General features: G+C 43.1%; 1 protein-coding gene across 1 annotated transcript in view; it reads left to right on the plus strand.

The window, feature by feature from the left end:
- Window positions 1–16,214, plus strand: part of PLA2G4A (phospholipase A2 group IVA) — a 2,090,704-nt gene that overhangs the window by 843,640 nt on the left and 1,230,850 nt on the right. Inside the window, exon 8 of the mRNA XM_069641387.1 lies at window positions 4,210–4,354. Within this exon, the coding sequence (XP_069497488.1) occupies window positions 4,210–4,354 (145 nt within the window). The remainder of the gene's footprint in view (window positions 1–4,209; window positions 4,355–16,214) is intronic.

Consider the following 16,214-nt stretch of genomic DNA (forward strand, 5'->3'; position numbering starts at 1 on the left):
GTGTATATAATTTAATTGGAATATTTTGTTTGCATATTTTTTCATTAGTCAGAAAACACAATTGGAGTTCCCTATTTGGTGGGTTGGCAAATAGTGCCCTAATTGGAAAATGGACGTTTGTGTTCCCTGAACGCAGAGCCATACAATTCAATCATCATCCCAAAAACGAATTATTAGCGTGTTACTTGATGGGGGGGGTAGGGCGAGGTGGGGGGGGGGCTGTTTGTTGGCAATTCATTTTTCTAGCATTACTTTCTTTACCATTTTCATTTTATGGCTATACTGTTTTTGAGGTTAACCCACAGTTGGGCCGTTTCTTGTAGGTATCCAAGAATAAAATAGAAACGTTTCTGTTGCCCAGAATTGGCATCAGGAGTTTAAACCTTTCTGTTTCTACCCTTCTAGTTTGTGATTGTAAACATATTGAGTTATTCTCCCTGTGCTGCTAGTTATTCAAATGTGAATAGTGAAGACACGCCCCTGCATGCTCACACCAAATAAAATACAGCCCTCTAGGGAAAAAGGCCCAAGACACACCTGCAAGCGTAACACATATTTATTTCTACAAAATAGAATTGCATCAGCAAAGCACTTTGCTGCCGCCGAATGTTGGGTTCCGTAGGTACGTTCAGCACATTGCAAGCACAAACGACGTCACTGATGTCATGACATATAGTACAATTCTACAATCTGGATTGGAGGAGCCTTATACATGAAGGGCCTGCTCCATATGGGATGCCAGACCATTGTTCTGTCTTCATCTGTCCATCTCCTTCCACGTAGGTGCTGCTAGGCTCGTCATCCGAGGTGTTGGCCTAACAATTAGTTGGCTACTAACAATAACAATGTTATTTTATCATTGTAACAAGCAATTGGAAGATACACGGATGGGCGTGTGGGGACACTAACTCGCATGCTTCACTTGCTCCCAGGCAGATAAGGCTATAATTTTGATGCTACCCTGCACTTTGCTGCACAAATCACGCGACCCATTTCTGAAGGCGCGACAGCCTTGCCTTCTGATCTTAGTGATCGATTGAGGGTTGTTAAGGTTTTATGGTCGGTGGCCTCGGTTTGGATGGTGCAGTGGCATGCAGGGATCATGGAATGAAAGCATGGTAAAGCTGTATTTCTCATGTGGGTATCGTTGGGACCAGGAGGGCCTTGCTAGCTTTTCCGTGGGATGGTACTGCTAAGAGGCGCTTTGCTCCCTTCACATGACCTTGCAGGGCGCATTCTTTCCAGGGCGCAAGGACCTGTAACTTTCTGGACAATGGAGGGTGTTTTAGATCTTTGAAACCTTGCCAGGGTGGGGGTGCTGTTTGCGCTCATGCAAGGAGCCTAATACTAACACGCAAAATATTATTTGCCGCACTTTACAATGGCTGTCTCTTGCCAAGATGGTGTTCACACTTGCATCTACCATATAGCTTGTAATGCATGCACTAAGGTCATCACGCACCCTCCTCTATGTGCATCACCCTGCTTCCTGGATGTGCTCTCTCCGCATTTATTTCTCATTCGGTGTTGCCTAGCGGGGTGGGAAGACCATCTATCCTTCCCAACGATAGTACACATAGTCCAATATAAATGTTGCACATCCAATTTTTTATTTGTAGTGAAGATACCATTGTTCACTCTTGACTGATACATGACACTAGAAACGCGGGTTAATAAGCAAGCTAAGAGCTGCACTTGCTTTAGACTCCTCTTACTCTGCCGACAGCTCCTTTTCTCAGTACAACATCTGACCGCCATTGACTGAGAAATAATTTTATCTAAGCTCTATTGCTGCAACTTTGTGTTGGGGACTCCATTATAGACATTTAGGTAGATTGCAGAAGCACCATAATCAGCTAGGACCTGTAGGTGGCCTTGGCCCATACAAAATTGATACTTAAGCAGATGGACTGGATAACCATTGAGAAAAGGGCTGCTTTGAAGCACTGGCCTTGTTACGCCATGCTTCATATTTATTACACGCCACCCATCCCAAACCCCCATCTCAATGCATTCTCCTCCCAACAAAACAAGCCTCTGCTTCCAATATTTAGAAAACAACTTTGTGGCACAATCGTTGGCGTGTTGAGGCCCAAAGCCAAAAACCCAAGCCAAAAACACTTCAGGAGTAACATTCTTCAAAAAATGATGTATACCTCCCACATCATCCAATTTTTGTTAGTGCTGGCTGCAGCCTGCAAACACCAGGGCATTGTATACTGTAAAATGCTTGAACGTAACATAGTATTTCCCCTTTGATGTTCTGCCCGATGGGCTAATTATGGGACTCCATACCGCCCCAGATTGTACCTCTGCCAGGGTTTTCCTTCTGTATATTTATCTGGGATTCATCTTCCTTAACCTTTGCTAGCCTTTCTATGTACTTCCCTAAGGATTAGGTATTCTTGCATGAAACAAATTATGTATTAATATTATGCTAAATGAAACTTTATTTTTTATGTGATCAATTTCTTTTGTAATGATCGTCTGGAAAACCCCAGTTTAAGCAGAACAGACAATACTGCGCCCAATAATGGAAATAGAAAAGGTAAATGGCAAAGGCCTGTTTTTATTAATAATCCATATAAAAAAGGGACAGCAATAAACACAAAGGTATCCAGAGCCCTCGTCCTTCTCAAGCATGACAAGGACTTAAAAACAAAAAATGTCACTATTGACATCGTACTACAATCTTGGTTGCAAAAACATACAAGGATTTGGGATTGGTTAGGGGAATTGTCTACGTATGGTATACATAGGTGTTAGTCTCATCATTGGCTATATTTTATCTGATGTTCCCCACCTCGCACCATCCCTAAAATGATAAAGGTAAAAAGACATAGCCTTACTGGCTACTGCAACAGTGAAAAGACGGCATCATTTGAGAGCGTTGATATTATGGCATGGACTTGGCCAACCTTGAATATTTGGCAGGTCCTCGGCACATGAGCAACAATAGTGGTTGGGAGGAGCGGCATCAAGGAGCTGCTTCTTCCAATTAATAAGGCACCATCCTCTATTTGCTAGGCCACAAGCCAGGACCTTTAGCTTTGAACTTGGCTTTGTCTGGTATCTTTGTTCTGAGAACTTAAGGGGAGTGAAGGCATGGCCCTATCTGTGTCTGCAGGTAATGAATAGGCAATGTTCTCCAATCATAGGTCACGTGTGAGGGGACCATGTTTCTAATTATTCTGCTTGGCTTTTATTAGGATTTTAGCCCATATTAATGTGTCTCTTTACCCTTTCTGGCCACCAGAGACTTGTTTGAGCTACTTTTCTTCCAATATTAAGCCTGTAATTCGGGAGCACCTGCTTTTCAAAGGCTGTTTGTTTCTTTACCTAATATAAGAGAAATACGTCTTATGCTTGGGTATTATCTGCTGTTCTCTTCGGAGCTAGCCAAACCTCCCTTTTGTAGTAACCTTGAAAGGTGCTGTGCGGCTACTGTCTGGCCCACATGAATCTGTGGTTTCAGCTAATTCAGCAAATGAAATCTTTCTGCAGCTTCGAGGCTTCTTCGTGTCTTCCCTTTTACTCTAACATGGCTACGCCATCTTTTTTATTCAGTATGGCCACTTACTACCATTGTATTTCTGTGTTTAGCAAGCTTTATATGTACTTAGTTCATCTAGCGTTTCAGCGTATACATTGATTGATATGTTACTAGTGTCTTATGGTGCAGGTAATATTGTTCATGTCTAAATGCACGTTTGACCTAATGTCTGTATCTTCATGGTGAGTGCATGTGTGCTTCATGTCTAGTGTGTCTGCATGTGTCGGCTTGGCAGTGATATCACGTGCTCTCATCTTCAGTTAGAGCATTTTTTCTTGAGCTTGCAGGTTCATCTCTTCTTCGATTGATCCAGGATAAGGTTGGTAGGATTATCTTAGTGAATAGCATCCCTCGTACTTGCTGTATAGAGGCAGGGAAGGGGCAGACTCAATAAATGATGTTGTACTCTTGTTGCTGTCATATGGAGGCGGCAGATGGGCAGACGCCATGAATGACTCCTTAATTTTTCCTCCCAACTGTATTTACACAAGTCATTTTTAAGGTTTTTTAGGAATGGTGTTTTATTCTTATGTGGTACTATATTTGTAAAATGACGTGTACTCTTATGGAAACTTGATTTCCGAATAAAGAGTGATGTATTGCTTTTACCCTTTTTAAGGTTGATGGTAACTTTTTTTGTTTTGCTTTTTCCGCAGGTCTTCCACAGATCTCCGGTTCAGCATGGCACTGTGTGAACAGGAGAAAGTTTTTAAGATGAGACGCAAAACTCTGGTGATTGATGGCATCAAAGAACTACTTGGCCCAGAAAAGAGCAAGGACTTGATCTCCTCACCACGTGACGTGAGTTCAAATTTTACTTGGCCGACAGCCTTATAGTGAATGCTGAGAAAACATACGAGTTGTAGGACATATTTGGAGAGCCTCAGATTGCAGATACATGATTTAGAGGCAGTGCCATTTGTGCACCTGGGCATTTCCCCCAGAATCGCATACTGTACTTTTAGGGGCAGTATACTTCGGAACAGTCACATTATCTCAATTTAGTAATCAGCAGGCATCACAATTATTATTTTCGGAAAACTGTTTATCTCCAAGATAAGCCGAGCATCCTGTCCTGTTACATGCTGCTTTTTGATTTTATTGTATTTCAGTTCAAAGAATTTTTCACAAGTATATCAAATAGAAACAATCACCAAAGAAATAATATTCCGAAAGGAAAACAAAAATTACAATTTCACTTTTAACACTTCGATAAAAAAAAATATACAGATGGAATAAAATATTTGATAAAAGAAACCAATAAAATACATCAGCATAATTATACAGACAGTAAAATTAATCTACTATATTGATACACTTTTTTTAAAAAAGAAAAAGAAGCCAATAGATGCATATAATGCAAATCAAATATATCATAGAACAGATTCAGAACAAGCTGATTTTCTTCTAGATCAGCTAATAGCTTCGCATCTTCAAATTTTCTTAAACGTGCATTGGCCACCTTCCATATTTGTCAGAGCTATCACTGAACTCCTATTCATCCCTGCAAGACACCTAAGCCAAAAGTTTTCAATAGCCGTATAAATCGGATCATACTCAAATTTTACAAAGTACTTTTCATAGATGGAACTCATACTTTTACAGCAGGTAAGTACATGGCTTACTGTTTCGGCTTCTGTTTCATCCAAGCACAGTCTACAAAACCTACTATCCATAGATACACGTCCAGACTCCACGTATCCCCAGTACATTAAGTCAATTGAGTCTGATATCCAAAAATATTTTATGGTTTGCCTTAGCATTAGTTTTAGATAATATTGAGATCTTTTATACATAAAAGGCAGTCTGGCAATACATAAGGAACTAAATTCTGCAACTTTATCATGACTTCTGAAAGATGTTCAAGGCCGTCATTTTTCCTCCCTCCAATCCTTCGCAAAGAATATACAATAACGTGCCATGGCGTGCATATTTTATGTTTACGTTACGCCTAGCCCTATTATGTTATATCTGAGCAGATAGGGAAATAAGGTCCATTTCTATCCGAATGGCCTGTATCGGGGTATAATTGGAGAGACCAAGTAATCTTCTCCAGATAGGCCCCGAAGTCACGTCCGCCCAATCTGACCAGTCCGTAAAAGAGGACTCTAGTGCATGTAAGAAAATTGCTGCTAGCTTTTGTTTGTAGATATTAATAATACCCAGCAGGCTAAACTCTGCTGTTCTCTTAGAAAATGACATAACTGCTGTTAACGTAGCCATTACTTTTGTTCTCTTACTTAATTGGACCAGAGGATTCATTTTTCTTCTTTCTCCACATATCTCATGGCCCAGATATTTGTAGCTCTTCACCTTTTTTTATCATTCCCAAAGAGAATGATATGGTCGCTTTTTTACTGCAATTATGGCCAACCACCATGAATGAGTTTTTATCAAATTAACAGAGTCCATTTGTTTTTGCATATTCACACAGGGCATTAGCACTGTTACAAATACCTACATAAGTATTATCAAAGATAATAATGTCATCTGCATAGCAGATCCACCCAACCTTATGTAAGGCAATTATAGGGTAGGCATTCATTTTGTCTTTGAAAATACCACAAAAGTCAGCCATGAATAAATTATACAAAGTAGGGGCAAGTGCACATCCCTGTCTTCCCCCTTTTTGTATATTAATAGGATCAGATAGTCTACCCCGATTATCGAATCCTAGCCCTACTATCCTCATAGATAATCATACAACAACAGAGTAGGTGAGGGGGCATACCAAAAGATCTAAGTTTTAATCCATAGCCTCAGGCGCTATACAGAATCGAAAGCAGAGGTAAAATAAATAAGTACATACAACAGTAACTTTTTTGTCACAATTAGCCTGTTCAGTTAGCATATTTAGAATGAAAATATTATCCACAGTGGAGCAGCCTTTCCTAAAGCCAGTTTGGGCCTTATCCAAGATGTTTTCCTTCTCAACCCACTTATTGATTTCCTGGAGAATAAGAGTACAAAAAGCCTTACTTGGAACATCGGTAACAGCCAGGAGCCGATAGCTCTCCAGCAAACTGCAGGGACCGCTCTTATATATCAGAATATTAGAAACCTTCCAAGAGTCTGACATCTTCCCCGTCTCTAACTTTTTGGAACAGCACTGCCAGGATAGCGTCCCATATTTCAGGATTACCTTTAAGAATGATGTTACAAAGACGAACAGGCCCGAGGGCCCGTGAGCATTTAAGATTCTTAATTACTAATAAAATATCATCCCTACGTATGGTAATATTGGCTATTGGTTGGAGATCTAATTTAGCAGTTTCCCCTTGATATGTATTAGTAAGATATTTAGCCCATGTGCAACTGTCTATAAGGATCAGAAGCTCCAGATTACATGCATTACTAATGGCTCTAAAGCTAAACCAGAACTTCTTGATGTTGCCATCTATGAGCAGCCGCATCATGTGTTGCCATGTAGCATTTCTATCGGAGGACAAATAACGTCTTATCTCGTTACGATACATATTTCGTAACAATTTCTTTGGCCTTCAGGAGTAGAAATAGATTCAGATCAGAGCGATCACAATGCCGCAATTTTCTTACCTCTTTTTATATCCCTCATGTTCTTATCAAACACTCTGCTATTGGCAACATAATTTTTTTTAGGGGGGGCAACGCTTCCCCTCAATAGGCATTAGCTCAGAAAGGTGTTTAGATATCCAGCATACAATGACAGACCATTTTTTTGCTTTTCCCAGATTGGAATCAAACCATCCAACCCTATTCCCTTTTCCATAAGTATAGATTTCACCAACCGCATCCCGAGCAGGAGAAATAATATCCAGTGAAACCACACACTGTAAAAGATAGTGATCACTAAATATATTATTCACAAGCTCAAAACCTTTTAATCGGCCAGATAACTTAAAACGAAGACAGATAGTCAATGGTGGAAGTATAACCATTGTTAGACCAAGTGATCTTATCGTGAGATCTATCATATATGCTTCCATTAGCTACAGATAATTCTATGTCAGAGATGAAGGTTTTCCAACTAGCTAGAGGGCAATATACGTTCCTGGGATTTTAATGAATTAGACTTGAGTATTTATAGCGCGCTCAAGATTGACTTAACCGTATAAAGCCACAGTTGGATCTCTGGAAAGATAAAACAGATGTAAGGGGAAACCACCAAATCAACCCTCCTGCCACTATTTGAATAGAAGGTTTTGAGCGCCTTTCGAAACTGGGCAATTGGCTGACAACCCCTAATCTCCGAAGGTAGATTGTTCCAAAGTTTGGGGCCGAAGACGCCAACATTTCAGTTATATTAGAACTGGTATGCTTTGTTCACATGCCATGCAAGTAACCTTCCTTGTCTTTTTCGCCATACTTGCTGCAGTCGGGCTGTATAAAATGGTATCTCCGTCTGCAGCCTCTAACTTTGCATAATGCATCATTAGGTCTAGTTCCTTTTGTCCTTCGTGTCACCTTCCTGGTTGCATCACACTGATACCCAACTCTAATCTGTAGAGCCTACTACATATATCTTTAAACACCCCTGCTTCTTTGGGTATTGGGTACACAAAAGCTGCAAACATAAGATTTAAACACCTCCTGTATAATAGCCATTTTATGCAAGGACTGTTCTTTGAACATGTATTCTCTTTAATGATCTCAAGTAAGGACTGTTTAAAGGCTGCATCTGTAAGTGGAAGGACTTCCAACTGGCTGGTCTTCATTAATGGCAAAGCCCACCTCATTTTGACAGGAATATTATCTGATGGTGTCCTTGCTAAAATGGTATGTTCTGCAATTTGGGCTGAATTGGCAGGAGCCATCAAGATTTAAACCCGCTGTGCTGACGAATGTCTGACACCAGAACAACATGTGAACTCGCTTTTACGGCGACAGGTCTATTTCCAAACATCAGATTATTCAAATTCATCAGCTGCTTCCTTGACTGGCTATCTACATGTGCTTTGAGTACAATCCATATTTGGATTCAGGACCAAATAAAAATTATCCATTGTGACTAAGTCCGTTAACTGAGATGGGATGCTTACAAGGGTGGAATTCATAGCCATTCTTATCCCAGAGGTTGAAGGTGACAGTTGGGATTTCCCCAGTTCCTGTCCCTTTTCGAAGTGATTATGCGGTACCACTGATAATCACCCCATACGTCGATCTGAAGATGCTGGCCCGTTTTCTTCCCATTTCAGGCCGTTCCATGCTCAACATGTCCGGCGGATCGTTCACATGGCAACCCACCAGAGCTACCTGACAGACTGCTCCAGTTACCAGATTTCCACTGGAAAGAAAGGGTCTGCTGGGAAGACTGAGGACCATATGCGGCTGCAGGGAACACTACACGCTGCAAACCAGAACTCACTTGCGTGGCGAGCTAACCGCTGCTGTGCAGCTCTAATAGACTTGTACCAGCCAGTCACAGAGCAGCTCCTAAACACAAGTGACACTCGTATGGTTACCTATGATTGTCACGGAACGGCTCCCTAACATGAGCGCCAATGCTATCCAGTGTAGGCTACCTTTGAGACGGCGAGGTGGACCCATGAGGAGATAAGGGCTGGGGCTTAGCCCTGGTCGGTGAAGACGGGTAAAATTGGTCCAGAGAAGAGAACCAATGGGAGAAGTAGGGGAGGATAAAGCTGGGGACAGGAAATTGGAAGGGATGAGTTGTTTGGATAAGATCAAAGGAGTAGCTGGCAGACCAAGGGAACAGAAAGAGGAATTACAGTGCACTGGAGGGTGGAGGTGATTTTCAGAGAGGGGGATGTATTGGTTGGTGGGAAAACGTGGTACTGTGTTGCAAATGTCCATGTAAGGTGTGTGGTGTAAGGAGTGAGTGGAAGATGACTGACTGAACAACGCATGTGTGAATGAGTAGAAGGAGGGGTAGAATTGTAGTGGAGAGGGGATAATAGTGAGAGGAGTGGCGTAGTGGAAAGGGGAGAGTAGGAGCAAAGAGGGGAGCATAGCAGAGTGCTGCAGAGTAGGAAGAAGTAACATCAGAGGGTGCAGGTAGGTTGTAGAGTGACATCTTAAGGTCAGAGGATGATGACACAGGAGAGGAGAGAAGGCAGGTGAAGTTGCAGAATGAAGTGTAGTGGGAGCACTAGAGACGGAGTGAGAGACACAGTGAGAGGAACATCAGGGCACGAAAGCAAGAAATGTGGCTTAAGTGTCTGGAAAGGGCAACCCCTTAATACTAATCCTAAGTAGAGGAGGGAGGGAGGGAGGAAGGGAGGAGAGGGCTTGGAAGTTGGTGTTATTGAGGCAATCTGTGACAAGACCCAAGTTGTCTTTTCGTTCATCAAAAATCTTTATTCAAATTGATCAATGCAATTAATAAAAGTACATATTGAATGTCTCTTTGTTAAGTTTGCCTATAACAAAGTACAAGGGACTTTGTGCGTTTGGGCTAAAAATATTTCTAAGAAAAATTCTATAAGTGGTGATATTGGCCACCAGAGCTAGCAGGCACTTTCGCTGGTTTTTATTTGAATGACATATGTATCTGGATTGTAATATCCTTGGCACAGGTTGAATAGGACACAGTAGCAAGTATTCCCCCACATATTCACCATCCTTGCTTATGTTAAGTCATTCCTGCAAGCAAAGTACATTCATTTTCTGTCACTGTACGTGCACCAAGGCTTTCCTCAACTTCCTATAATTGTTTAATCTGCACAGATTCCAAGATAACGTTACTGCTTCTTGAATACCAAACATGTGTTTCTATTAAATTGCACTAAAAGTAGCTGCCATGTTGATTCAATACCACAATCCATCATTGCCCCAAGCACCTTCACTAAAATCCCTGAAAGCCATATTGGCAACATTTGCAGTTCAGTACATTCCAGCTTGTCTACTGTGAGAAACCAAAGGTTGTCTCACCTACTAGTCCCCCGGGATCTCTCTCTCAGGTGGCCAGGGCACGGCCATCGCCTTTGGATCCAGACCCCGGGGGTGGACCAGTCTGGGAAGATCACCTGGGTGAGAGGTCTTCAGGGTGTGGGGGTGAGGTAACCGATGGTGAGATGCTGTATTCCCCCATTTCCCGTACACCTGTCCCATCCTATTTCATAGGATTCTCCACTGTCCCAACTCTTCCCCCCCCCCCCTGCTTTTACACAAACACTTGGCCGAGGAAGAGGGCGACTGAGAGTGAAAAGTCTAATCCTTACATATATCATTGGACATGTCCCGCTAATCGGATCAGGCAAAGTCAGGCACTTGACTTGAAGTGCATACACCTGATGCTGATTGGCTCTCCTCACACAGATAAAAAGCGGAACATGGAGACACACTCTGAGCAAGGTTGAACACAAGCGACAGCAGAATTTCCAGGGTGAAGGAGAACCTACTGGAGCAGAGCGACAGATTGAAGGATGAGAGCAAAGAGGTAGAAAACCCCAGGAGTTTCCCGTCGGAGGTCGCTGCCTTCAAAAAGCTGTGAAAGACACATGGAGAAGGCCAAATCCCAAACAAGAAGACTACATTGTGTTTCAAGGACACCAGCGACCCTCCCGGGTGAACGACAGAGTTGGGGAGGCAAAGCCAAACCGGTGGCATTAACCTTGACTCGCGAAACTACAAAGGACAAGAAAGAAATGCACACAGCCGGTGATTTGTCAATGAAAGACCAGGTGTGCTAAAGAAATATTGAAGTTGAAACAATATATGGCATAATTGAAGGCTGCATGCGGTTCGATGAAATGCGAACAAAGGCAGACCTGTGATGAACTTTGACTTATTGTTGTGAAATCAGCGACCCCGAGTAGTGGAGTGGTCTGGCAAAAGGAAGTAGCCCACTTGAATGTCTCAGTGAAAGATGAAATGTGTTATGAAGCGAAAAACTGAAAGGAATTACAAATGGCAAACTGATCAAATGTAACCCCGGGAAAAGTGGGAAGTAAAAATGTGAAGGTTGAATATTTTTGTGCTTATGACATCAAACTACCCAGACCAAGAGACAGTGGGGCATCTAACACAAGAGTGATCTGTGAGGAAACTCAGTGGTCCTGCAGAGGTCTATTGTAAAAGCCTTGCACGTTCAAAGTCTTTGACATCAGTCAAAGGGGAAAAAGATCCGAGCCCGACTGAGGGAGACCGGAAGTAAGATAAGTTGGGGGAAGGGAACCCCTAAAGGATGTGAATTAACCTTGGGGAAGGGAATCCCCTCAAGTGTTTTGTAAGGTCTGAGCCCGAGTGAGGGAGATGTAAAGGTTTTGTTCAGCTGTGTTTTGAAAGCTGGAAAGTGAGACATTAATGTGGAAGGCCAGGCGGGCCTTGAACTGTGTTTTGAACTGCTTTGTTTTGAGAACCTGAGCCAGAATGTGGCATCCTGGCTGCAGTGACTGCTTAACTCTGTGCTGTCCAATGTGATGAGGAGAGCGGACTCAGTCACATTTATGCTTTATATTCTAAAACTGACTTTACTTTGCATACACGCTCCCCATTGCACACTTTTGGTACAAGAGATGGGGCAGCCATTAGGCTTTTGTTAGTATAGGCCTTTTTGATTTGACAGACTCAACTAGGACTGTTTTGTTTATTATTTGATGGTCGAAAATACTCCATCCTAGCTACAGGGCAAAGTAGGAGTTTTTCCAAACCCTGAAAATTGAATAAATGTTTTACAAGTTGATGCTATTGTCAATGTCATACTTGTGATACCAGGCCTTCCTTACACTACTCACTCATTCCCCAACTTGTCTGTGAATATAGCTTCCCTTCATGTCTTCCACTTGAACTCTTTGAAATCTTTATAGGTCACTATTGAAAGGCAGCGAGTCGGCTCACACCCCTAACCCAAGGCGCATTGCCTCACTTCAAGGCTCTATTTAAACCTTACATCACATAATGCACGATCATATTGTATTCAGTATTTTACTGATATTTTTGCAACACCAGCCAACTGAAATCAAGTAGCATTACTGTGCTACTGTGCAGGGTTTTACAACAAAACTGTTAATTACATTTAACTTATGCTGGTGCCCGCTCATCTTGAGCCAGTTGCATTAGCGTCTTTAGGTGGCTCTCCTGAAGGTACCTTGGGCATAGATACATCTGGGTCTGTAAAAATTGTCTTGTGATCCTAGACTACCAGAATCTAGATGGGTAACGGAGTACAGCACTTCCTTCTCATTGACCATACCCTCATTACTTTGAATTGTTTGCAACCCTATTACTCCCGTTCTAAAGTCTAGTAAGAATTCAATTTCTGTGTTCAAAACTTTTTCTTCATTTATCTTGTAACTCGAATGATATGATTGAAATCTCGATGGTTACGAAGTTGTAGGATAATTGGATGAGGTGTGCCTGGTATTGCTCCAAGCAGCCTGTGTGCACTTGTTCGACAATAGTTTAGCTGCAGGATGAAGCTGCGGTAACAAGTCCTCGATGAAGCTTTCCATTGAGCTCTTTTGAGCACCCTCCTTGTGACAGAGTATGCATTCCTTGTGTGATGAATCCTTGGATATCGTCCCTTCTCCCCTTGGGGGATGCCCCTTCTCATGAGGCCAGGGAGATGAGGCCACTGCCAGATCGTCCCCCTGGGGGTGGTACTCAGCAGGTGGATCTCCTGGGGAGGGATACCCCCCCCTATGGGACTGTGCAGGATGAACGCGGTATGCCAAAAGCATATCCCCACCTCCCTCCACTACATAGTGTCATAATCCCACACACACTTCCATGTACCTCTGTAGGGTAGATGACCTGGCCTCCCTAGAAAGTACTGGGACGAGGAAGAGTAGGGACTACCTACGTGAGTCATAGGCAGAAAATGAGATGAAGAACAACACAGGTAACCCAGTTGAGAGTGAGAGCATCAATACTGAGAAGACCAAAGACCAATGGCCGGAAGAGGCTAAGGCTCCCGACGCAAAAGAGCGCAGAGGAAGACGGCCTGGCAGGTATGTGCAGCAAGACTCCCAGGAAGTGCTACGGAGCCCTGTACGGTAATGCGGGAACAGGAAACGAGGCAGATGAACTGTCGGTAGACGCAAGGAGGCCCAAGTCCGAGGTGAGATATGGGAGCCCAGACAGATGGTACGGGGGTGGCCCAGTGACCTCCATGACACTCGAGAAACCAGTGGGAAAGAGTCTGGGGCACAAGCTGCCAATGTAAAGGGGTCTGGGACCCGAGAAAGAGAAACGCAGGTACAGGGGTCTGGGACCTGATGAGCCAGTGTGGAGGGGTTGAGAACCCGAGAAAGAGAAACCAATGTGAAAGGGTCTGGAACCCAGGTATAAAAAAAGCATAATAACAGGGTCAAGGACCCTCTGGAGGAGAAGACTGTATTCCTGGCACTGGAGTGTACCAGGGATACTGTGAAGAACCAGTCAAACATACCCAGGGGTCAAGAACCCAACCGTGCATGAGAACAAGTTTTTCCAACAAGTCCTCTTCTTCGTTGCAGTATCTGGTAAGGTCTAATACCAGGTCTGTCCATGCGAGTCTCTGTAGGGCCTCGTCGGGAACATGAGAAAGGCCAGGGGAAGGGGGGCATTCCCCCGTCTTCATTGATCTGCCAATTACATAGAACTGTACGCGTCCAGAGGAAGGGAGAATATTTTCTGGACCAAGACTACAGTAAACCACTTTGGTTTGTTTTCAAATGTAAGGGATGGAAGTAGGATTTTGACATTGGGCGGTTGATTTTTCTTTTTATTTCCGGACATTGACGTTTCCTTAGTGTTTTAGTTGAGTCAGGGAACCGCCTTTTAGAGTTGGGGAAAGCAAGTTTTCTCTTTAAAGAAAGTAAAGAATTAAAGTATTTGACCAAAATCATGCCACCTGTGTGTCGGTCTCCTCCTTCCACACCATTACAGTTGTTACAGCATGACCTTCTCTCCAAATACTCCCTTTTCTGATATTTTAGTCGCTTGTTCCATTTTCTGTTTTGTCAACTTTAACTTTATTTTGTCACAGTGCTTATTGGTCCATTCTGTTCACCTCCTCTGTATACCAGTGAGAGACAATGCTATCGATCTGCATTACATTTTTGAGTGGCTACTCTTTAATTCTGCAAGAATTTCCTGGAGTTTGACAGCGGAGTCAGCTCTGCCAATGCTATTCATGGGAACATCATATTAGATTTGGCTGGTAAAATATGCTGAAAGGCAAACTGTTGCAAATCCTCTCGTATGAGATTTGGGTGTGTGAGTACCTTCACCGAGCTTGAAAATTAGAAACGTGATCCAAAAGCATTGTTTAACACCTCCAAAATACCTCTAGCAAGCCCTATTTTTGCATATAAGAAAAGTACCTCCATCAGCAACAAAGTCAACACCAGTAAACTGAAAACCAGCCTACATGGGAGCAGTAACAACTCTACCCTGTGGAATACCGGGAAACCGAAGAACACCATCCCTGTGGCACCTGTGGGGTTTGCAAGATAACAAAGAAAAGCCAAGAAGTAGACATTGGTACCAATAAAAGGTGGATACAACGGAGCTTCTCCAACTGTAACACAACCTACTTGATCTACTTGATAAGATGCTCCTGTGGTCTACCATATGTGGGGACAACGAATCGTAAGATCAAGACCAGAATAATTGAGCATCGGAGCTGTCTAAAAAACAAAATAGACAAGGTCCCTATGGTCAAACACCTCCAGGAGAAAAACCACAACTTTGAAGACTTTACCTGGATGGTGCTGCAAGTCCTCAAGGGAGACAATACAGTTCACCTAGAAAACGTACTCCTAAAAAAGGAACAGGAGATTATTTACATTATGAACAGCGACACACAGACACAAGATCAAGTAATAACCCAACAGTCCCCAATGGACCATACCACATTCTATGCCAAGTTCCATATCAGAAACAAATGCCCAGGTTCAGCTTAAACCTGCTGGTAGCACGCACATAGCTACGTATGCCGTGCATACTAGCACAACCCTTAGAATATTTCCTGTATATGACGGACTGTTTCCAACCAAGTCCGACTTTTTGCATTTAATCACTCCATCCATCACAGGTTCACAACCTCTTATTTTGTTTTACCCATGGATAACATGTGTACTAACACCTGAGAACGCTCCTATTTTTACAGTGAGATTATCTCTGTGGCTCAATATAATAGAGTATGGTTCCAACCCAAGTGGGAGTATGTATGGTTCATAATGGGGCTCTGGACTTTGTAATACAGACCGAGACGGGCAGTTCCAACGTAGCCCGGCATCTCATCACGGCCACACTTATAACTATTGAGGGTGAAGTTTTCCTACTGGGTAGATCACTGACTCCGCACAACTAGGATAGTATGGGTGTAGAGTAGCACCAGTCACTCCGATTCTATGGGTTGTATTGGCAACACAAGGGGCATACACCGCTCCAAGATGGTGCCCTGCGCTGACAGAGGACTAACAAAATCGAAGTCGTCCACATGACTACAATTAAGAGGGGCGCGTACCGCATAACCAAGCTCTAGCCGCGCAACACAGGACCTTGAGATATACAGACACTGAGCATTACGCAAGGTGAGTGATCTTGTAGCAGCTGGCTGGCAGATTAATATAGGTGACCCCACGATGGACAGAGGGCTTATAACTTACGCCCGCTCTGTTCATGTTTTACAGTCACGCCGCCAGCTCATGAGTGCGCTCTCGACCACCCGCAGAGCAGACAGATGCGTCGTCCCATCTATCCGTATCCAATTGGAGAAGGTAATACGCCCACA

This window comes from Ambystoma mexicanum, chromosome 1q, assembly GCF_040938575.1.
Source record: "Ambystoma mexicanum isolate Mex_15411 chromosome 1q, UKY_AmexF1_1, whole genome shotgun sequence".
Lineage (NCBI taxonomy): Eukaryota > Metazoa > Chordata > Amphibia > Caudata > Ambystomatidae > Ambystoma > Ambystoma mexicanum.